This window comes from Lepidothrix coronata, unplaced genomic scaffold, assembly GCF_001604755.1.
Source record: "Lepidothrix coronata isolate B3197 unplaced genomic scaffold, Lepidothrix_coronata-1.0 Scaffold16, whole genome shotgun sequence".
In the NCBI taxonomy this organism is placed as follows: domain Eukaryota; kingdom Metazoa; phylum Chordata; class Aves; order Passeriformes; family Pipridae; genus Lepidothrix; species Lepidothrix coronata.
In genome coordinates this window covers 6,037,124-6,061,483 of record NW_016690196.1, presented here as the reverse complement: position 1 = coordinate 6,061,483, position 24,360 = coordinate 6,037,124, and the positions used below count along the sequence as shown (strand labels likewise).

The 24,360-nt window shown below is 44.0% G+C and overlaps 1 protein-coding gene across 1 annotated transcript; it reads left to right on the top strand.

Moving 5' to 3' along the window:
* Positions 1-452: 452 nt before the first annotated feature.
* MRPS18A (mitochondrial ribosomal protein S18A) lies at positions 453-23,371 on the top strand. Its single transcript, XM_017806781.1, has 6 exons — positions 453-567; positions 727-758; positions 4,079-4,183; positions 12,818-12,941; positions 13,761-13,827; positions 22,582-23,371. The coding sequence occupies exons 1-6, from the start codon at positions 468-470 to the stop codon at positions 22,724-22,726; spliced, it is 573 nt and encodes a 190-aa protein (XP_017662270.1). The 5' UTR covers positions 453-467; the 3' UTR covers positions 22,727-23,371.
* The last annotated feature ends 989 nt before the right edge of the window (positions 23,372-24,360 follow it).

The following is a 24,360-nucleotide window of genomic DNA, read 5'->3' as shown; positions in this document are numbered from 1 at the left end:
GAGCAGCTGAGGGAGCTCGGGTTGTTTAATCTGGAGAAAAGGAGGCTCAGGGGGCTTTATGGCTCTCTACAACTACCTGAGAGGAGGTAGTAGCCAGCTAGGTATCTGTCTCTTCTCCCATGCAACAAGCGACAGGACAAGAGGACATGGCCTCAAGCTCCTCAAGGGAAGGTTAAGGTTGGACATCAGGAAGGATTTCTTAACAGAAAGCGTGGTTAAACATCGGAACAGACTGCCCACGGAGGTGGTGCAGTCACATTCCCGGGAGGTGTTCAAGGACAGAATGGACGTGGCACTTAATGAAAACGAAAACCCCAGGTGGAAAGCGCTGGGCAGGGGAAGAAGAACCTCCCGCCCCGTTCTGCCCCTCGGCTGCCGAGGCGGGGGGGACGCGCCCCGAAATGGCGGCGGCAGCACCGCCCTCCCGCCGGCGGAAGCGGAGTGACGGCAGCGCCGGCGGCGGCAAGATGGCGGTGTCCAGCCTGCTGTGCGGGGGGTTGAGGCGGCTCTTCGCCGGGCTCTGGGGGGCCGGCTGGGCCGCCCCGCCGGCCCGGGCCCTCCGACAGGGTGAGTCCGGGGGCGGCCCCACGCTGTCCCGCTGCCCCGCGGTCGCGGAGAGATGGTTGCGGTCACTGTAATTCGCCTTCTCCCAGTCCCCAAATACTACTTCTTTCAGGCTGAATGACTCTTACTGTGTCCTTCTGTCTTTTTTTTTTTTTTTTTTAGTTGTGGAGGTGACTGAAGGCAACACGACCACAGTAAGTCCCTGTACCCCTTTTTCTCAGTAGCTGCCTTTGCTGTCACTTCTCCTTCCTTCAGCCTCCAGTCGTGTGTGTGGCCGTGTGTGCCCATGCCCGCACCCCCCCTCCCTCTCCCTCCCCCCTAGCAAAGTTAAGAAAAAAAGGGCTGTAGGGTGCGTTGCGAGTGCAGGTAAGCAATGGAGGATTTGGCTGCCAAAGGTCAGGATTGTCACCCTGCTGCTGGTGGCAGGTGCCTCCACTCTGAGCCACCTGTGAGCACCAAACCCCTCACTACAGTCCCGGTGAAGCTGGAAGCCCTGGCTGAAGGCATTCAGAACCCAAAACACCACAGTTCTTCAGAGGGTTCATTTCTTAAACTGGTGACACTCGACAATGTCTCGAGTACAGGCACAAAAGAGGGCATGGTGGCTTTGTCATTCCCTCGTGGGCTGGCAACACGATGTGGCACTGAAGGATGGCTCTGTACCAGCTGTGTGCCATGCACATCTCTTGCCTTTGATCGATGTTGTGTTTGGTAACCACTGTGTGTGCCATATTGACTGCAGGTGATACAAAGCTTGCATCTTATAACACACATGGTAAGAAAAAATATTTGGTGAAAGGGGTATTTTCAAAGAAAGGCCTTAAATACTAAAGGAAAACAGCCCCTGAAAATAGAACAGAAGTTCTGAAGTAACTGCTGAAGAAGAACATCTTCTCAGCTACACTTTAAGACAGAAGGAAAAGATTAAAGCAGTAGAATTCGAATTTTACCTAATTAACATCATCTGATCTATTACACTTTATTGAAAGAATTGTCAAGGAGATTGCAATATTCTGCTCACATTATTTATGCCAGTAGCAATCTGTGCCTTGACTGGAGACAGGTAACACAGATATTTTGAAATATATAAATAAGGAGAGTGGAGAAAGAATAATTTGGGAATAGTTAGAAGACAGTGCACCTAAATGCTAATCTCTATATACATAAATAATAAGAATGGGATGGACTTTTTTTGCTTGCTAATGAAACAGACAAAACCTGGTTGTTCATGCCTTTGAAAGTCTTAAGTATTTTTGTCAAAAATGTATTTTCTCAGAAGTTTTGTCTTATTTATATTAGTGGACATTGTCATGTTTGAAACCTGCATGGAGCAGGTTATTTGTTCTATTAGAGATTATATATCTAAAACATATGGCAGTTAACAAGATCTCTTAAGACTGTCAAAAAACCCAAGTTTAAGGTGTGATACTAGGTGTGATAGAGAGTATCTTTTTCTTGCCTTGAAATGCCAGGCAACTAATCTCTGCCCAGAAACCTGAAGAGAAGAGCTTGCAAGCATGCCCTGAAGTTGTTCTAACCAAAACAAGGGGGGTAGTGTGCACACCAACAACACACACAATGTATTTTGCACTAATATAATTTACATCCCTTTACAAAGGAGATGTAAATTATAATCTCAAAGTCCCAAAACATTAACTGAGGTTTGTTGTAAAAAAGGTATGCATTACATTAGCAGAGCCCTCTATAAAACTAATTCTTCCTGGAGATTTGGAGTTTTTTGCTGAGTAATATCCTAGCATCAGTCTAGGATCCGTCAGTGCCCCTGGATGAGGAAAGTCTTGTAACAAACAGTGTAAATTGAGAAACCACGTTTCTCAGTGTATCCATTGGTCACTCCATTTATCCTGCCAATTCTCTGTTCGTATTTCCTGAATCCATCTTTCTGTGCTTATCTTTCTATGTGTCCTTGTTTTTATCAGTATTGAAGGAAGTCTTTGACATGAACCAGATGAATGAATCCCAGAGAAATCTGGATTGCATCAGCATACTGAGAATGTAGATCCTCTTTATGCACTCTGAAGTTGTTTAACAGAAAAATAGCAACTGAGTGAATTAGCAGTATTGAAATCCTCAGTAATTGGGGAATAATTGCTAAAGCCTGTACACTGAAAGTTATCTCAAGAAACAGTGATCTTGACATAGCATTCTGAATCTGTATTCATTTCCAGCATGAAATTACAGTCAAAGTACAATCTGAAGCCAGACTGGCAAAAATCAAGACCAAATACACCAGCTTCCCAAAAATTAACTTTACTGATTAATAAAAAATTAGATACTGGCCTACATTTTATATTCATAGTTAGGTATTTGTTTCTGTAAAACTGACTGTTTTACTTGTGGGAGGTAGGAATCTTACTTAAAATTTGATAATACTGCCTCTTTGAGATAGCAAGATGCTTGAACTACAAATAACTTATGTTTCCATTTTCCCATCACCAGACAAGAAAGATACAAACCCAGAGTATGAAAGAGTTCTGCCAGTTCAGCTGGATGCCAGTTTGCTGTGCATGCTTACAGAAAATGTCTTGCTTTTCTTTTCCCAGATTTTCCAGCACAGAACCTGATGGTTTCTTAAAAGTAACCTTGCATTCCACCCAGGGTTTCTTTTCAAACTCTCTGGTGCTTGCACTGTTTGAGCCTGTCAGTTGATGCTCAGAATCTGCATTTAATCTTAATTTGACCAGAGGAAGCTTGCAAAATATTTTGGAGAAAAAAGGCTTAGTTTTATTGGTTTTTCTGGCTGCAATTTGAGATAGCTCTTGCTTCTATTAGTAAGTCCTCAAGAAAAAAAAAAACAAGTGCACATGTAGATAGACTTCATATTCCTATATTCCTACGTATCTACTTTTAGAAAACAAATTTGTCGAGTTCTTCCTTTACACACCTTCTACATCTCTTTGCATGTTACTTGTGAGAAAACTTGAGTGTTAGACATCACCACTTTGTAGTGATGTAGAAAAGATCATCTTATAGTCTCGAAAAAAGAATTGTCCAGCAAATTAAACTGGATAAAATATTGGTGTATGTAAAAAAGAAAAAAAGAAAACCACAAACTCCACAGACATCTCCTAGCAATGCTTTCTTAAATTTAACTTTTGCTCAGAATTTGCCCTCTTTGTGATTTGTAATCACTACAACTTCAAGGCATGCTGTTTCAAAAGAGTACTGCAATAAACAGAATTCGGGTGAATATGAGAACTTCACACTGACTGTCAGCTAGGTTACGTTTAGTAACCTTTACACAAGAATTTACCAAAGGGTTTTCTATGCCCTCTGGATTTGTTCTTCTCCCCGTAGTCTGTGGCATAGATGTACCAAAGTGCTTGGTGTACCTATATAAAAGTGAGTTGAATGCAGATACTCTTTTCCTTACATCTGCACAGAACTGATCAACGTATTGTGGGCTTCATGAAAAGTATTCCTTTAGTCACAGGTGCAGGTCACAGAGGTCTAAGCTATGCCTTATCACTATATCCTTTAAATTTCTTCCTAGATTGAAGGGAAAATTATAGAGGATGCTGAAGCACCAACTCCTCCAAACCCCTCTGGCCAGTGTCCCATCTGTCGCTGGAACCTGAAGCACAAGTACGATTATGTGGTAAGTTTAATGAAGGAATTCCCCCAACTTCATAGCTAGATCAGATGGCCCTCAGATCTACGTACTGCACAACCTGCCCCTCTCGTCTTTTGCTGGGTGTAGTAAAGATACTTGACTCCATCTCTGCTTCTCTTGGATGTAACAAGAGCTTTCTATGGAGTAATCGTTTGCCTTGGCTGATGGTGTTCCTGGGGGAAAAAAACGATGAGCTCGTATCAAATAGATTTGGAATTATACAAATGGCCATCTGCTCTGGCAAGGCCATATATTTCTTCTGTGCCCAGCTGCCTTTCAGCATTGCACTTCCAGGAGAATCAAACTGGAATGCAGCACTAAGTCAATGGATACAGGCGTGTTCTAACTCCAGAGAGGCCAAAAGACCTGGCTAGATCAATTATATGACTTCAAGCACTACAATTTCTCCTTGGGTCATTGTCCACTAAGTTAATAACTGTTTCATATAACCTTTAAAAGTGTTGATGAGTACAAAGGAGAGCATACATTTTTTACGTACCTTGCAACAGAAAAAACAGGTTTTATTCAAGCTTTTTGCAAGAAATGCTAATGAGAGGTTCATTAACTAATGAGGGGATAACTAACACTAAATCTAGACTATGGGAAGAAAATCCTGTAGTACTTTAAAACAGAAGTACAACAGTTAAGAACACTTTAATAAGAAGCATGAGATAGAAGATGCAGAATGTAACTTTACAAGAGGTCATTCAAACACAGAGTTTACAAAGGGACTAAGTTCCCCCCTTGCAAGCTAAAAAAACTCAGAATAAGTTAATGTCAATAGGATTAGAGAGATATAAATACATTGGAGGAAAAGAAATGTTTGTGAGAAAGAAATTCCATTAATGAGAGAAGGAGACTGAAAGCCACATTTGTTGCAGAAAGACTAAGCATGTAGTCCTAGTGCACACACAGAAAAGAAAAATCATGTTTTAATATCTGTGTAGTAACGGCAATGTTGAAAATGTAAAACAACAGGAAAAAACAGGTGTAGAAATCACTTGAACATTGAATTAGGTACAGACCAACAGGTCTGGATTGCATGTTGCCCCAAGATCTTGAAGGATCTTAAAGGAATTACTAACAAATATGTTACTTCACTCACAGGATTTTTTTAAAGCATGAAAAAAAAGTCCTAAGGAATCACCAAATGGTTTGAAAATAGCAAGCAAAATAATAAGTAGTTGAAAGAGGAAGGAGAATGATGCTGATGATTACCAGCTGGTAAATAAAATGTTGCAAATTCCAAGTAAAATGGTATCAGCTAGGAGTAAAAACAAATAATGGATTGAACAGGACTAATTATGACTCATGAGTTATGAAGAACATGAGTACAGCAACAAGTGCCAGACAAAATACTTGCAATTACTCCAGACAGGTGAAACAGCAGATATGAGATGTAAATGAAATATGTTTAGTATCTTTAAAAGCCTGTGTTGCAGAAATCAAGGCTTTAGGATCTGAGTATTGTCAGTGATTTTGACTCAGGCTGGGTGCAATGTTAAACAGAGAAATTAGTTGTGGGCAGGAGAGTATTTAGTGTTCTCTGGTCTGGTTTCTCAGCAACATGGGAAACTTAAAACACAATGAATTTGCAGATTATAATAAATTAGGTTAAATGGCAAATACCATTAAGGTTTGGAAAGTACTACAAAAAAGATCGTGTTTATTTTATGTCGCCCATGTTTGAACACAGCATTTTCTTGGAACTCATTTCTTCTTCATGTTTGCTGAATGGTGGTGTAATCAAAACCAACCAATCACACTGGAAAATACTTTGTTAAGGTTACTGCAGCTACGTGACTTTTGTATGCAAGAAGTCAACAGCATCATTAAACTAGAGATTTACAGAAAGCATTCCATGAACCACATATTAACAACTCAAGAGAAACTATAAACTGATGTTCAGGGGTAAAATGAGCTGTGGCAGTGGATTAAACTTGGAAATTAATATATAGACTCAGTTTCTAGTGCTGTACGTGGTAGAAGACTGTTGCATGTAGAGATAATCGTGCCATCAAGAACCAAAGAAGCGGTTTTAGACAATGTGATGCTGTAGAGTCTGAATTCCAGGATTAGAAATGGGTCCCAACAAACACAGAAAACCATGAGTTTTACGTGTGTTTGTAGAGTGAACTAAGGTTACAAGTTTTCTTCCACACTTCGCTTTGATTCTTAGATCCTGATTCTTACTGTTCAGTATGGAGGCAAGAGAAAACCAAATGTGAGGAGAAATCCTGCAGCCAGAGTCTTGTGAATCATTGCTATGATCCTTTCTAAGAAATTGTGGTCCTGAGAGACAATCTAGGAACATGTCCATCTCAGCTGTCATACAATTTTTGGATGATATGCATCTAGTGTATATATTATCCAGTACTACTCCAGTAGAGCAGAGGAGAACGTGGACAAAAAACTAAAGAGAGCAGTGTGAACTAGTATTTTGTAACTGTAGAAGTTTCTTACCTTATGTTTAGAAACATCCCTCTGTGGGGCTGGTGAGAACTAGGAGAAATTTCAGTTCTGGAGTAGACCACTTCTTTTGCTTGTGTAAGTCCCTTATGCTTTTGATGCTTTGTAGTGATCACAGATTTTCAGGATTTTAAATGTAAAGGTGAATAAAAATCTCCCTTTTCTGCACTAAAGTGGTCTCTGCTATTTTCTTTGCTGCAGCAGTGATGAGCAGCAGAATCTTGAAATGCTTAAATACTAAAGTGCAGGCATTTAACTGTGTGGGCTGTTAAGCAGTGGCACAGTTTACTCACTGGTGGTTAATTGTCCTAAATGTCTGTAAATTGAGAACAGCTATTTTTGTTAAAGATATAGCCTAGTTCATAGAGCATAACCTATAAGCTGTGCTTGGTAAGAGATCAGAATGCATGGATCACAGTGGTTCCTTTGAGATTGATAAACTGAGATCAGTCGGTTGCACAGAAGGGAAAGTGGTGCGAGCTTTTTTGCTCGAGACGCTTGTAATTGGACTGAATGAGGCACTATGAAAAGGGAAGTGTTGAATTAGCCCCTGAGGGAGCTGAGTAATATGACCTCACAGGACTTTCCTTTTGTCATGTGCAACTAGCACAGTCTAAAGTAGTGGCATAATGAGTTACTCTGGCTGTCAGAGAACTGGGGGACCAGTGTCTCCAAAGTTATTAATCAACTGAACAGGCATTGTGAGCAGTAGCAGGTCATGATTCCAACCTGCCTCAGCTGTGGTGTGGAGGGCTGCAGTTGTCTTTGCCAGTTCAATCCTTAGCCTCTCCTGTGGCTCAGGATAACAGAGCTTAAGATATAAATTCCCACAGTTTGTGGTCTGTGTGTGTCCGTCCAGTGAAACTGAGATCTCAGTTGATTTTTTTTTCACATCCATTGGAGATAAAAAAATTATTTTGGTCATTATAGGGATGCAACTGGATTGAAAACTGCCATCCGGTTTTGAAATGCCTGGAGAATGGTGTACAGCTCCCAGGAGTAAGAGAGAAAGGCAAAACTAGACTCTTGTATAACTGGAAATAATGACTGGTGGACTTGTCCAGTGCAGCCCAGTAGTAATTTGTCTGCACAGACAGAACTGTTCTCATGGTAAATTAAGGTTTTAATAAATCACATATAAGCAGTCAAGGATCCTGCTTTTCAAAGTGTCTGCAGACACTGAAATGCAGAGATGCCTTGCATTTTGGTTGCCATCCATTCACAAGAACATGCGGTATATAGCATTCCATTTAGCAAGTTTGTCCTGTTAGAAGTGAAGGCTAAACTTGTTTTTCATTTCCCCCCTTATCCACTTCAAACATCATTAGTTTGAGTAGGCAGTAAATATGTCATCTTGCTTTGGCAACAATTAGAGGAAACCAAACTTTAAGCTTTGCCTATTAGCCTATTATTAATTCAATCCAAGTTGTTTTCATCAAATGCTGCAGATCACAGGGGTGGGAATCTGAGTCCCGCCTCATGGAAGCTGTCCAGTGATTAAAGCAAATCCGTGGTTACGGGCTTGGCTGTCCACTAGCACAAAATGTGATTTTCATGGAACATGACGGCACCATGAGAACTTGCCAGACATTTTTTTCTTTGACCGCTCCACATATTTGTTCACTTCCCTCCACAGCTGCCCAGTGAAGTTGGCTGTACCTGTGTGCTTTCTCCCAGTGGTAAGATACATCTGTGCTAGTACTTTGGGAGAGCACCTGGCCTGTTAACTGTGGGGATCTTCAGAAATGGACAAACCTTCGGTCAAGTGTGCAGCATTTTAAGCCAAATGGCGTGAGTGTGATTTGGAGCTGTAGCAGCTGGGACATAGATGATTTCAGTCAAGAAATGACTGCCACACCAGGGTGTTGGTCAGTTGGTGACAGTGTTGGTCAGAGATGATAACAGAGAACAGATTGTCTTGATTTTTTTTTCTCCCACAGAGAGAAAAGGAAAGACTATCTCCCTTTGCTTCCCACCGCTCCCCTTTGCATGGAAACACTTGATAACAAGCCTGTGACTCCATGAGGTGTGGTAGTAATATTGAGAAATCACTTGGACCACACACATGCCCTTCACAAGAGCCTGTGGCCTACTTAGGCTTTCAGGAGTGCAAAAACTGGAACTGCCTTCGACTTGCCATTAGCTCCTTTTTGCCTCCTCTCCACAGAGTAATGCAGCAGGCTAGTAGCAAAGTCTAGCAAGTTTTTTTCTTTCTAGGCGCTTGGAGCTGAACATCCGTTTTTCATTCAGGGAAGTGGTATGTCCTAAATGGCAAATTGAGCTGTTGGTCAGTTGAAGAACCAGATGGCTAAAAAAAGAGCAAAAAAGGGAATGAAGTTTTGCCCTGGTTTCCTGAATCCAATCCAGTGTATTTCAGGAGTGGTTGAAAGTCAGTGACCTTGGACTGTTTGGCTGGCCTCCATCCAGTTTCTACCAATGCAGCTGGCACCATCTGGTTCCCTGGTTACTGTTCTCCTTGGCAAGGCCATGTGTCAGCTGGGCTGAGGACACTCCACTTCCATTTTAACCATCGACAGCCTCCCAGGAGCTTTTTGCTTGTTGTTCAGCTGTGCTTTTCTCGTTCTTTGGATACAGCATCACTCTGTAGGGTGCCCGATAAGTCATTTGATGTCAGTGAGACACTGAAGTCAGGGTCTAAACGTCAGTGAGCCTTCATAATGCGCCATTGTTTTCAAAGGAGCTAGATCTGAAAATCAGCCTGAACACATTTCACTGTAAACAAGTAGAAGTAGAAAGGAAGCCAGGTGAGGGAAGAGGGAAATTCTGTGTCATGATGGTATTAGTGAGGGGAGGGGGGAAGGACAAAACAAACCAAAAACCAAACCAAACAAAACCCCTCTAAATTGTGTCTCTAACACTTGTAATGCAACAATTGTCCCAGGTGACTATAAAAAGGGAAATGTTATATCCATCTTAAAAAGGATAGAAAGGAGAACCCTGGGAACTACTACCTGTCAGGCTCACCTCCATGCCTAGGAAGGTCATGGAACAGATCCTCCTATAAGTTGTGCTAAAGCACATGGAGGACAGGGAGGTGATTCAAGACAGCCAGCAGGGCTTCACCAAGGGCAAGTCCTGCCTGATCAACCTGGTGGCTTTCTATGATGGAGTGACTCCCATCACTGGACAAGGGAAGGGTTACAGATTTCATTTATCTGGACTTCTGTAAAGCCTTTGACGCTGTCCCCCACAACATCCTTCTCTCTAAATTGGAGAGAGATAGATTTGATGGGTGGACTGTTAGATGGATAAGGAGTTGGTTGGACCGTTGCATCCAGAAGGTAGTAGTCAGCTGCTCAGAGTCTGATGGACATCAGTGTCAAGTGGCATCCCTCAGGGGACCATACTAGGACCAGTGCTATTTAATACCTTCATTAATGACATAGACAAAGGGATCTAGTTCACCCTCAGCAAGCCTGAAGATGACACCAAGCTGAGTGGTGCAGCTCACACACCTGAAGGACAGGATGCCATGTGGAGGGACATGGACAAGCTCAAGAAGGGGGCCATGGGAAACTCATGAGGTTTAATAAGAGTAAGGTGCTGCGCCTGGGTCAGGGCAACCTCTGGTATCAGTACAGGCTGGGGAATGAACAGATTGAGAACAGCCCTGCCAAGAGGGAATCAGGGGTGCTGGTGGATGAGAGGCTGGACATGAGCTGGCAGTGTGTGTGCACAGCCCAGAAAGCCAATTTTGTCCTGGGCTGCATCAAAGGCAGTGTGGCCAGCAGGTGGAGGAAGGTGATTCTGCCCCTCTACCTTTCTCCTGTGAGACACCACCTGGAGCACTGCATCCAGCTCTGGGGTCCCTAGCACAGGAAAGACATCAACCTTTTGAGTCAGTCCAGAGGAGGAACACCAGCATGATTAGAAGGATGGAGCACCTCTCCTGTGAGGAAAGGCTGAGAAAATTGGGATTGTTCAGTCTGGAGAGGAGAAGGCTTAAGGGTGACCTAATTGTGTCCTTCCAGTGCCTGAAGGGAGCCTACAATTTGCAAGGGCATGTAGTGATAGGACAAGGTGGAATGGCTTCAAACTGAAGGAGGGAAGATTTAGAGTCAAGAAGAAATTCTTTACTGTGAGGTTGGTGAGGCACTGGAATAGGTTGCCCAGAGAAGCTGAGGATGCCCCATCCCTCAAAGTATTCAAGGCCATGTTGCATGGGGCTTGGACCAGCCTGGTGTAGTGGAAGGTGTTCCTGCCCATGGCAGGGGGGTGGAACTCGATGATCTTTAAGGTCCCTTCCAACTCAAACAATTCTATGATTCTATGACAGCATCTGTCAGAATTGGCCATTACCAGAAGGCCATCCTAAATTCCAGCAGCCCCCTTCACAGCTGAGGTGGTCTGGTGCTGTGGAGGTGGATGAATAATTCCTAGTTAGCTAGATTTCTGAATACTCATTTTATATTCACTTGTGATTGTTTGCTTTTGCAAGGGCAGTAAATGAAGCTAGGAATGCTCCAGGGAGCTCTTTGTAAAAGAGCAAAGATGGGGGGTGAGAGCAGGTCTGTGAGTCTGTGAACAGGCTCACCCAACGTGAAAAGCAACAAGTACTCTTTGTTCTTGCCTGTTGCCCTAGACAGGGGGGTGTAGAGTTCTGACATGCCTCATTTGAAATCTTATTCTGTCTGAGTGCTCAATGGCAGGTCCCCTCAGACTGCAGGCAGCCTCTGCATGGTTCTGCTGCCTCAACTATGAACATATTTACTGCAGCGATGAAGAAGTAAACTCTCACCAGCAACAAGTCTGTCAACAGAAGGGGAAAAAACAAGCAGAGAGTCTCCAGAGGCCCTTTGGGACAACTTATGCTGACATCAGGATGTCAAGGGGGCCTTCTTATATTGGCCTGAGAGGTACCTTTGCACTGGTGCTGTGTGTGGAAATGGAGAGCATATATCTGAATCCTGGGCTGTTGTACTGTGTACAGTTAATGGGACACTCGTGCAACAGCTGGTGCTGCTGTGTTTAAATGTTTGTCATTCCAGCCCTGTGATACTATCTGATCCTAGAGATCCCTTTAATTTTGTTTTTATTAAGAATGCTTTACATTTCTAGATTATTGGTCTACTCTGGCCTCCAATCGGGAGGTCTGGAGACACACTATCTGTAGCACTGCTGCTTCTTTTGAGAAAGCACGCAGGATCACTCTTGAGGAGAAAAGACAACATAGAAAGAACTGTGTCTTGTCGAAACCACCTAAGGAGTCCTTCTGCTGTGCCTTTTGCAACCGGACTTGTCTATCTCGCATTGGCCTTTTTAGCCACCAGCGCGCTTGCAGCAAGTGTGGGTAGAGTCCTTCCCAAATCTTCATTTGCAAAGCCTAGCCATGAATGAAGGAATTGGAAAGGTCAACAGCAGTGTAGTCTAAATGGTTCTTGAATCACAGATGAACCCTCAGCATGCTTTGAGTGCTCCTTCCATCCAGCATGGCTGTCACAGCCCCATCTTATTAAGATACATGCACAGTTGAAGGACTGAAGGCAGCAATTTATCCTATTAGGCCTTTCTCATCAGCACACATTCTTTTCTTACAAAAAGCTTCCTCGTGCAAGATATTGGATCATTGCCCTGCTCTGCACCCTTCCAGAGAGACGTGAGGGAAGTTCCACTATGGGAAACTCGATAGAAGTTTGAGGAGTAGATAGCAGAGAACAGTCCTGCTTTGAGAGAACAAAGAGGGGACCAGAAGTGGTCTAACATATCTGTGACCTTTAGGATAGCAGCTGTGATGGCATTTCAAGTTGTGTAAACAGTGTCCACCTGTGGGTCTTGTGTAACTGTGCCTGAGTACCTAGGACACATTATCTTAGCCAGAATCTTGGAGCAAGTAGTGAAACAGTGAAGGAGCAGGGATTGCAGCTGACATCATGTGTTTACACTAATGAAGTCAGGGGAAGACTCAAGCCATCTGAGTGACCTTACTGAGCTAAGCTGGCAGGCAGCAAGTGACAGCAAGCAAAAGCCACTTGTTGTCAAGCTGCAGACAAAATGCGTAGGAAAGAATCATTGTTTTGTTTTGAATTGTTTTGAATTCTGTACACAGCACAAGGGTCAGCACAACACCTTGAGTACCAGCAGTTAAGGTAGCTGTAGCACTGATGGTTTGCACTTCTCTTCCTCCGTCAGGATGTCTTGCTGCTGAGTCAGTTTATCCGTTCTGATGGAGGGATGCTGCCACGAAGGATCACAGGCCTCTGTTTGGAGGAGCACAAGAAGGTTGCTGTCTGTGTGCAGATGGCTCACCGTGCAGGTACCTAGCTTCCACCTGAGACAACTCTTTACTGTGGAGTACCTATAGAACCCCTTGAGAGGGGTCTCCCGCCCAGTAGGTATAGCTCAGTGAGATGTCATTGTCCAGTCACCCTGCAAACTCATTATTGTCCAAATACTGGGAAAGGGTGATGGAGCAGAGACTACTTGTTCTGCTTACTGTGTGTCTTGACTCCTACCATGGCAGCAGACATTTATCCCTGTAGGTGAAACTACCATTGCGGAAAGATCTGGAAAGTGGCTCAGTCTCTGTTAACTAATGATTAAACACCTGCTTCTGAAATGACATGATTTAGTGTAAGCTTACCTACCCCTTTAGTAACACACAACTCTCTACCATCTGCCGTGTGACGGCTTTTTTACTTTTCCCTGGGACTGGGACGCAGGTTGTCACAGTCAGAATATTGTGCTGATCTTTATTACTGGTACCTGAGTTGTATCCAAGTTAAATGGACTGAGAATGTTAATAGTCAGATTTTCCATCCTGGAAATGAAATCTAATTGGACACCAGTGCCCTATGTCCTCTGAAAAATCCTCTGCAGTGAGCCGAAGTGACAGTGTCTTTGGTGTGTATTTCCTTCCTATACCCAGCAGAACCTCCCAGCTTTGTCTTGGCTGAGGTGCAGGTTCAGCAGTGACTAAAGACAAAATACCTTTTCTACTGTACTTGAGCTTTTGCTGTGCTGTCCCAGTAGCAATCTGGGTTTCCTGGCTTACGAGTTGTAATGTGACTTCTGAATGCTGTAGAAGCAAGGAGGCGCTGCAAAATATTCTCACACCTTTCTTTTTCTGTTTCAGGTTTGTTGCCAAACCACAGGCCTCCACTTCCTGAAGGGCATATTCCCAAGAGACCCAAGCTCAACAGGCGAGTAGTCTTGTCTTTCCACATTTCCTTTTTTCAGGAATAGATTGGAAGAGAAAATGGGGTAAAACATGCCTCAGGCAACAGGGTTTATAAAGAGTACTCATAGCATTTTGGAGAAGTAAGATCTGTCACAGTATTCTCTAGCCAATCTTTTAAGGACAAGCCACATCTCATACAAACCATTTATCCACACAGGATTAAAACTGCCACACGTATTAGGGTCTGCCCACCCTTCCTCAGCCGTGCTTGCCTCCTCATCACTAACAATCAGTAAGACAGTCACAGGAGGACACCACAGAGATGGAGTCACAGCACTACAGATTAGCTGAGGCTGGAAGAGGCCTCTGGAGATTGTCTAGTCCAAGCTATGTGACTCAAGCAGAGTCACATAGAGCAGGTTACTCAAGGCTATGTCCGGTCAGGTTTTGAGTATATCCAAGGATAGACCTTCCACAGTTTCTCCAGGCAGCTTGTTCCAGAGAACCACCCTCATAGTGAGACAGTGTTCTCTTATGTTCAAGCAGAATTTCTCATTTCAATTTGTGCCTGTTTCCTCTTGTCCTGTCACTGACACCTGCCTCTGTCTTCTTTACACCCTTCCTTCAGGTACTATGAACATTGGTAAGGCACGCCTGAACCTTCTTTTCTCCAGATTGAGCAGTGCCTTATCTCTTAGCCTTTTTAACCCCCCAACAGCAGCAGGAGGGTGCCCAGGCAGAGTAACAGCAGTGACTGGGGGACCAAGCAGCCAGCAGGGGCCCATCACAAGCCTGTTGCCTTCTGCCCCATCCCTGTTTCCTGTAGTCAGCAATTCACCCTCTGTCTGCCCTTCCTATGCAACAGGATCTCTTTCCCCTCCCCAGCCTCAATGGCCCCTGGCCTTTAGTGGGCGAAGGGAAAGCCTGTGGCTGCCTCCTGCTCTGTGCTGGGCACTTGGAGGTGCTAATCCCCTGTTTATAACCTCACACTCTCTTTCCATGGGGATGCCAGAGTGGTGTATGAACCTCACATTAGCAAGCCATGGGGTTACCAGAGGCCATGGGTCCATTGCTGGGAGAGCTTGGAGTGCAGGGCTGAGGATGGCTGGAGACTCCTGCACTTCAGGTCTGACTCTCTGCAGTGGAGATTTGAGAGAGGTTCTTGGAAATGTCCCTTAGATGCTGGCATGCTGCATAATGTAGCCATCAGATACTTCAACTGTGATAACTTCTTTCCTGTGTCTTATGAGCCTTGGGGATTCTTTAGTAGCTGTTGTCTATCTTGTAGCTGTGAGGTAGAGCACATTATCTTGCTAGCATTCACACTGCAACCCTGCTTAGCAGGCCGAGACTGGAAATGGTAAGTGCAGTAACTTGCTGGACTCCACATCTGATTCCCTGACTCTTACAAAGTGTTCCATAGACTTCTAGTGAGAACAAGGAATTAATACCTCCGGATACATTCTACATGCAAGTAGGTGTGCTACACCTCTTAAATAAGGGATTTAAATTGGAAATTAGTATCCAAGCTCTTCCTGTTGTATTGCTAGTCCCTCCCTACACCACCCTTGTTTTTCTCTTCCCAGTGAGGGAATGTAGGAAGCAGGGTGGAAGCAGAGTTTAGAAAAAAAGAGCAGAGCTGTTGCAGAGGATATGGAACAGCATTGAAATAGGCAGGCTTTGGGGTCTGGGTGGAGACCAGAGAACAGGATCAAGAAATCAAACTGAAAGTTTTGATGGTGAGCCTGAAACTAAACAAACAAGTCAAAAAACCAGGATAGAATGCTGGTGTACTTCAGGAGTGCTCTCCTGGTCCCTCATGATTCTTCTCAGCCAGATGGAAGGGGAAAGCTCTGTGTTGGAGCCTTGTGAAATCTTGCCATTGCAGTTCTGTAAGAGTTTTGACTGTGTGTACCCCCATCTCTATTTCCCTCATTGCTCTCTAGAGCAGCAGCTGGCACCACATAAGGCAGGAGTTACAAATTGCTTCCTTCCTCTAGCCTGAAGGGTACCTACATGCTGAAGTCATACAACCAGTACTTATTTTGGGAATGAGGCCAGGGCTCTTATCAAAAGTTTCCCACATAAATGACTTGTCCAAGCTTACCTTGTCATTACTTCTGTACTTGTTTCTAAAGCTTCCTGTAAGTCTGTAGTAAACTTGGGAAGCACCCAACCTGTGGTGCTGCCAAATGCAGGTGAGCTGACAGAGAAGAACAGGGGCAGAATTGGGCTTGGACTTTGGAGTGGAACAGGCTGCTTTGTTCAATGCCATGAGAACATGACTGGGTCATCCTCTAAACTTGTTTGGCATAATATCAGGCTGCTCACCAAACTTAGCTTGTTCCTTCATTGTGTTTGTGTCTGCTGGATTTTTAAGTACCAGTTGAAGAAGGGATCAGCAGGATCTACAGAGAGCCTACTATAGCAGGTAGGCTATAGGACTAGCTGTAGTAGGCTATAGTGTAATAGCAGCTATTACACAGTTAAGTGATGTATTTTCCAAATCCTTGAGTTTCATCTCTTTGAGATTGCTATATTGGCTGCTCTAGCCATCTTTACCACTGTGCTTAGATGAGAGGTAGCAGTGCCGTTTTGCACTGCTGCTGTAGCCCTGGGAATGCCAACAGGGAGAAACTGAGGGGCCTCATAATACACTTGGGCCCCTTGTTAAAGCTTTTCCAAGACAGGAACACAGGTAATGTACATTCCTTAACATCAGGTTATCCAGCCCTTGCACTTTCCATCTCTTCCTGCAGTGATGGCTTTTTTCTCACTCCACTGGTGTGTCTACTCTGTGTGTGGTGTTGAAATGTGCTCTTTACACATCTCCTCCCCCTCCAGAATAACTCTCACCAGTTAGGAGCAGATGGAAGTGCCCATGCTGTAGATGCTGGAACTGTTGAGTTGCCACCAGCTGCTTGAGGAATCTTTTACCTGATCTCTGAAGGAGCCAGGGATCCTGGAACAACAGTTTGCCCAGTGCTGTGCACTGGTGCTCTCAAAGGTAAAAAAAGACATCACTTCCTTGGCTCTACAGGAGACTGGTCCTACTTAGGCAAAAGAAAGTAGTCATGAAGCACCAAGCCAGCAAACAGAGAGGAAGATAAACTAGGATCAAAGTGGCAAACTGAGACAGATAGTCCTTACAGGTGGCTACTAATATCTAATATACTGAGAATTTAGGCCATTCCCAGACACATGGCCTCCCTTCTGCTCTCCGTCGCTCATCTGCACTTATTCTCTTGCCATCAGAACTTGCATTGCACATGGAGGAAAGCTTTGCATACAGAAGACACAGTTCCTGCTATACCATTCTAAAATAAGGAAGTGCAAGTTGAAAAGAATAGAACACTGTAAAGGTGTATTCTGTGTCAAGACTGGGACAATAAACTTTGTGCTGCTGAAGGGCAGTGTTTCTCTCAGTCTTACCTGTACTTTTGTGTGCTCACCCTTCTCCCCAGAAATTCCTCTCATTGCCCCACCCCATAAGCAATCCATTGTTTGTCTCTTTCCTCTGAATTGAGAAATCTTTCACTTTTGTAAGGGAGGGACTTCTGAGAAGTCACCGTCTGCTCCAGATGTTACCCCACATAATTCTGTGAGTATTCCTACGGTCTGGGGACTGCCTGCCTTACAGTTACACTGAGCTGAAGAATGTCTTGCTGACAGTAGACTGCAGCATCAGCTGCTAGAGTGCCAGGACAAAGATGAAAGCCTAAGATAACCTTCAGGACTGATTCCACTCACACCACCTGAGCCTGAAGGCGATTCATCATGGGAAATGTAACTTGGAGTGGGAGCCAAAAGCCCAGTACCTCTACTGTAATACAGATCTCAGCATTCACTTACTGCATGTGGACTCACAGCAGCAACCCCTGCTTGGCTGAAGTCTGGCAGAATACTTCATTTGGATGAGCAATCCCTTTCATTTCTCTCCAGTCTTGCAAAGTTCTGGTTGGTCTCCCTTTGGCCAGGCTTTTTCCGGGGCTGTGTCAGTAGTTTTGAGAGCAGCTTCATCTGTTGCTGAAAGAGGGACAAACCAGCCTGATGAAAAATTGATTTGTCCCTGAGGCAACGTACAGGCCATCTGCACAGGAGGAACCCTATGGTTCCTGGGCAAAGATGCTAAGGAAGTACACAAAGAAGGACTGAGGAGCTGTGTTAATGTATGCAGCACCCGAAAGCACCAGAAAAGCCACTCCTCAGCTATTAATTTGCTGCATTTGTGGCTGTCTTGGCCAGGATGTTTGGCCCATGTCATGGTCACCCTGATTAAAGTGAGCCTGCTTCAAATCTGGCATGCACTGGCTAGCACCTAGCTGGGATTAAAAGGTATCACGCCACCATATGGAACTATCAGCAAACTGTCTTGTTTTAACAAGGGTCAGGCATGCTGACCTGTCATTGATTTAGTGTTGTGAAGCGTGGATTTATCATACAGAACTCCTCTTCCTCTCAAGAAGGTGCTCTTCTGGTGCTTATTGAATGATGTTTTCCAAAAAGCATAATTCGCGTTCTATTTTCTGAAGTGGTTTTATTGTCTCAATTGTAGGAACTTTGGACATTCCCTTCTGCATGCCCTAGATTTCTCTGCAGTACTGGGTTTTCACTGTTTTCCAAGGGATGGTTCCACAAGCAAATTTGTCTTGCCAAGGATTGACCCCTCATCCTCAGCCTGAATTCTCCCCTTCATAACTCCTGCTGTTACCTCTGCATCCATTCATGCTCCAGCCTGATATGTTCCAGTTAAGTGCTGCAGCAACAAAATATTTTCACTAGCCCAAGAGGCTGAGGGAGTTCTCAGTGATCTCACCAGCACTGTGCAGGGTGACAGACTGTTCTCATAGTCCAGAGTCTTGTGTGTGCAGGACACCACACACTAGAACCAATTGGGAAACAGCCAAGCTCAGCTGTAGGTCAAACTTCTTCCTTTAAAAAGTAATGGAAACCTGAATAACTCAGTGATTTTCTTTTCACCGTGGAGGTTGTCACGTGGATAATGTGGACTAACACTCAATCCAGAACAGTCCCTAAATTCAAGACAGTATCTAGATGCTCTCTTAATGTGAATATAGCACTCATTTTCTTCTGGCAGGTCCAAAATATTGATTAAAGCACAACACTCTAAAGTTGTTGCATGCACCCTTTCCAAAAGGACTAGGGGATTTCACAGGTTCCCTGAGTCTCAGCTCTGTCAGCAAGAGGTGCTGTAAGATTATGGAGTACTTGATTTTGAGTGCTTAGTTGCCACTCCATTTTCAATTTCCTGCTGGAAGAGCATAACTTGGCACAGGTAATATCCAAGTTAATCCCTCCTCCATCACCTGAGATGGAGGAGTTGCTGTGTGTTAGGAAAGAAGCAGGTTCCATGTGAATTCCTCATGAATTACAAGGTTCTCAGGCTCTGTGGACACCTCTCATCCCTAGGAGCAGAATCTGGTTTCACTGCTATCAGCATTTTACTCCAGCAGCATGTGGTTTCTCTCATCTGCGTGGAAACTGTGTTGTGCATAGCATGTGAATTCAAAAGCAAAGAGCCAGAAAGGTTGCAGGTGAGCAAAGCCAAGAGGTGTCGTGGGAAGGGATGTGGCAGGGAAGAGGCAGTCTCGCCAGCACTTTGATCGAGTGCTTCCTGCAGTCTGTAGCCCTCTGCCTTCTGCTCTTAATCCAAACAAAAGCCATATTGAAAAAGTTCAGTGAGGGTTCAGAAGTTCAGCCTTGAACTGCACCAACATGGCCTTTGCTTGGGCTGTGTGCAGGACTGCGGTTGCCCCATTTCCCTTACCCAGAACATGGAAGCCCTGTGCCTACTCCTGGGAGTTAAGTAGTAGCCTCCAAGGGGGAGGACTTTGGGGCCCTCCTGCCCACTAAATAAAATCCATGGAAACAGACTTCCACATGCTACAAAGATTTTAGGCTATTAGAATGACTGCAGGAGACTAACCACAGTTGTTTCCATCCTGCTTATATCTTGCCTTTTCCCATCAGGGAAATCCCACCAGGATTTCCATCACACTTCATCCAAACTACTTATTTTTGCAGCTGGAGTGTAGGGATTCTCGTTGTTGCTCAGGACTCTACCGTACTCAGGGGCAAGCAGAGCCCTGAGGTGAGTCACCATTCCCAAAACTGGCAGTTCTGTCCCCCTGCACCCAGAGTGGGAGCTCTGCACACCGAGCTAACGGGTTTAGGAGACAGCGGACCAGCTGCATTTGGCATCCACGTGGAGGGTCTGTCCTGACAATCCTCAGACCATCCATCAATGTGTGTTTGTAGGTGGTTATAAAAACTCCCCAAGACAAACCATGTTGTCGGATACAATGAAAAGTTGGGAGACTTGGCTAGAAAAGGGGGTATGCTACCTTACATGGATGGCAGAGTTTGCAAAAAAGTCCCATGTGCTGGCCTTTGAAGCTCTCGTATATGAGTTTTGTGGATTGTTTTTACTCTGTGGAAAAAAAAAAAAACTGTGTGAGACAGTAGGAACTGGAGTTAGTCAGAGAGGAAAAGGAACTTTGTAGACTGACTGCTCCCAGGGATCAGGCTTTTGCACTGCTGAATCAAGGTAAAAAAAAAAAAAAAAAAAAGCCAGCAAACAAAATAGGACAAGTTTGAGTTTGGGACAAAGCAAGTATTAAAAGCCCTAAACCCAAATGTGCTTCAGGAAGGGAAAGCGTCCAAATGTCTGTTTCAGTTAACAATGAAAAGCCCCAGCCTGCAGTCCCCAAAGGAAGCCAAAAGCCTGGACCAGAGGGCTGGATTAGACCTGCTCAAAAGAGAAATAACAAAAGCTTTAAAATCAGGCCATTACTAAATCCTCCTTCCTATGCAGAATTGGGGTGTGCACTTCCAGCCCCCACACAGAAACAGAGGGATTTCTTAAAAAGCCACTGTCTGTCTAAACCTGCACACAGCATTGATGTGTATCTCACATTCACACATTCACTTCTCTCCCAGTGAGATCATTTATTATCACGGGAACACTTTCCCGTAATCGTGTGGACACGTGACCAGAGCTGCACTTGGCACACTGATGCATTAAAACAGTTTGGGATTTTTTTTTCCTCCTTTGCTGTAAGTGCAGTCTTGCAATACCAAAACTTGTGCTACAGCTGTCCCCCTGCAGCAAGGGGAATATGAAAAGGAGGACCTAGCCCATGTGCCCGTCTAATACCCCCACAGCTTCTCCCAGAGGAGTTGCCTTGCTGTGGTTCTTTGCCAGATTCTGAACTAGGGACCTGCGTTTGGTCTCTCTGAACTCTCCTTGCATGTGAAATTAGAGACAGGAGACTCTCTCCTACTTCCTGTCCCAAAGTTGTTATGTAAGGGATTCCACTAATGCATGAGCATAGCATTACAGGTCAAAAGGGACTAATTGAAGGCACAAATAGGAGAAGTAGTTGGATCTTGCTCTGTGTCGTCACCCAGACCCCTCCTGCCGTTGCTTCTACGTGTTTTAACTATGGTAAACTCCTCAAAGCAAAAGCAAAGCATCTTGGAAGTGGCTTCATTTCAGAGGCAGGAATCTCCACATGTGATTAATTTTTCAGTTTGTGCTGTTTGGGAGTGCTGAGGAATAAAAGGGCTAGGAAGATGGGCTGTTACATACTCTGTAGCTGCCTGGCATAGCAAGCTTTCTTTGTAGTTCTTAGGAATGTCCCAAATGCCTTCAAACAAATGCATTTCATGGTCTCTATCCAAAGTTCTTAATATCTCAGATTTGCACAATGCAAATAAAAGGTAACAAAGCTGTTTGGGGAGAGGATGACTGATTGAGGTTACATTAAGACCATGGGATTACTCAACAGAGGCATGCAAACATCTCTGGACAAAGTTTATCAGTCTGTTCCAAATTCTAATTTGTTAGAGCATTGTTTGTGCAGATTATGCTAGGGTTTTACTTTAGATCTTTATTGTCTGAAAAGACTCCTCTTTCTCTAAGGACCTCTGTTCCCCTCTCTACTGGTAGCAAAAGATTTAAAGCCTAACAAAACTCCAGGCCACCCAGTCACAGGGTAAGATTTCCAGTAACTGATTCTGGATCTGAAATCCCCTGCCTGTTTGCAAAGCCAGGTCTAAAACTTCAAATGGTAAAAAACAGAGGACATTTGCCAGACATTACTCTTCACAGAGATTTGTAGTTGTGTTGATAATTTCATTCTAATACCTCTTACACTGTAGGTGTTGACTTCCTGCACCAGCAAGCTGCAACAATACTGTTGTACAGAGAACACTAGAGCAAATTTGGACATATGAAAATACAAGACTAGGCCAGAAATCCATTCCATGCATAAGAAGTAACCAATTATCCCCCAAAAGTAAATTAATCCCTTTTTAAAGACTTTATTTCTCACAGCATTTAGCCTTTGTAATTAGTTTACCTTATTGAGACCAGCTGTTGAAATAACACTTCCCCTAGAGGTTGAATGCATTTAATCTTGGACTTAGTTGCAATGATGGGATTTGGCACTCCAGTTTAGCTGCAGGTGGACAACTTGCCAGCAGCCTGGAGACTACACCTGATTTGCTTTGTGAGACTGAAAGTCAAGCAGGTGCCGGTGGGTTCAGTACAGAGGTGAGCTTAGAAATTCCAAAACAAACAAAAATTGCTTTCCAGTAGTCCCTTCTGAATTAAGAGAGCTCTGCTCATGGTTATTCCTTTTATAAATAGGCATGTGGGGAGGCAAAGGTTACAGTGCCTGCTTCTGCTTCAGTTGAAACCTTTTCTCGGTGATCAATCTCCAACTGAAACATGTTTGTGTTGTTTTGACAGGTACCTGACCCGCTGGTCCATCAGTTCTGCAAAGCCAATCTGGAAGAGGGGCCCTAAGTGGTGCAAAAAGCCCTTTCCAATCGGACACCCTTTGCTGAAGGATAATGTAAAATATACACGAAAGCCTCTCTCTTTAAACCACTAGTGGCCAGAACTGGCATAGTTAGTAAGCACGTTTTGCACTGGTCTGCTTTTTTATTTTTCCAAGTTTGTCAATATCTCCAATTTTCTTATTCCAAAATTGTCCTTGGTACTCTATATTGTGTCCAGCTGTGATCTGTTCCTCTAGAATACAAGATCCATCAAAGCAAAGTTCAGAGTGCAGAATGATTTGAAGAAAGCAAAGGGCAAAGACTTCCGCCTCAAAGCCAGAAAGGATCTGAAGGCTTTTGTTTCTTTATGTTCCACATATGGGTTTGGGAAAGGATGTTTCCTTCTCTTTCCATCAGTGAATGGTGTTTCCCAATTAACATGTGTTTCAACTCAGATTTGCACGATTTGGGCTGTGACGCTGATGGAAGAAAAAGTCCCCTCAGCACTAGGTTTCCTTGGCAGGAACAGAAATTGTTAATGACTACTGAAATTAATTTTTTTATTATTCTTATTATCTGTACTATCCATCATTTGCAGCAGAACACCTGTGGCCATGGCAGACAGGTATATGTGTCTTACATATCCCCTTAAGGATTCCTGGCTTGTGTTTCACTCCTGGATCTGAGAAATACAGTGTTGACATCCTTGATGACTTTGCCTGTTTTTTCTGCTTTGCAAATGCATTTGTCATAAGTCTCCCATGTCAGTGATATGATTGCTTCCTAGGATAGCTTGGGAGTTGATAGATGTGCCTTATTGTCCATCTTGTAATAAAAGGTGGCGCCGTTTCTCTCCCTGTATAGTACACATATGCACCTTCCACCTACTGTCCACTGCTGCTTATGGGCCTGGTATGAAAGGCTCATTAAATTTATCAGGGTCATTATTGATTTGGTTCCATTTCTTCAGTATTTATCTGGGGGCTACAAAACAGCACAGCTTTTTATGTACTACACCACTTAACCTTGAATTGCTTTTATCAGAATCATCTGCTAATACCTTACAGCATGGGCAGGAACAAAAGGTAAGGATAAACCCATATTATCCAGGAAATCAAATTAGAATAAAATGATTCTTTTTAGCCTTATTTTGCAAAATGGAAGCCCTAGATTCAGCCCCTTGAACTGACCAAGACCTTGTGCTTTGGGAGACAGAGCCAAGACTTCATTAAGTATATTGAGAAAAAATCTGTGGCTGACTGTCTCTGTTTTATAAAGCTTTGAAACCTACAGCCCTTCAGAAAGGAAAAGATTCTTCTTTATTCTCCTACCTACAGAAGTTTCTATGTCTTCTAGCTCTGCTCAGCAAGCTTTGCTAATGGAAAAGTCACTGGATTAAATCACTGTCTTGAGATGAACTTAAATGAGCACATGTTACAAAAGACCAGGTGATGCCCACAGCTATTTTTTTTTCTACAGTTCAGTGCCATGAGCTGGAAAAATCCAACTGTATGAAGTTCAACAAGGGAAAGTGCTGGATTCTGCACCTGGGATGGGGCAACCCTGGATGTACAGGCAGACTGGGAAATGAGATGCTGGAAAGCAGTGCCACAGAAAGGGACCTCAGAGTCCTGGTCGGTGGCAAGTTGAATATGAGTCAGCAGTGCCCTGGCAGCCGGGAGGGCCAACCATGTCCTGGGGGGCATCAGGCTAAGCATCACCAACCAGTTGAGGGAGGGGATTGTCC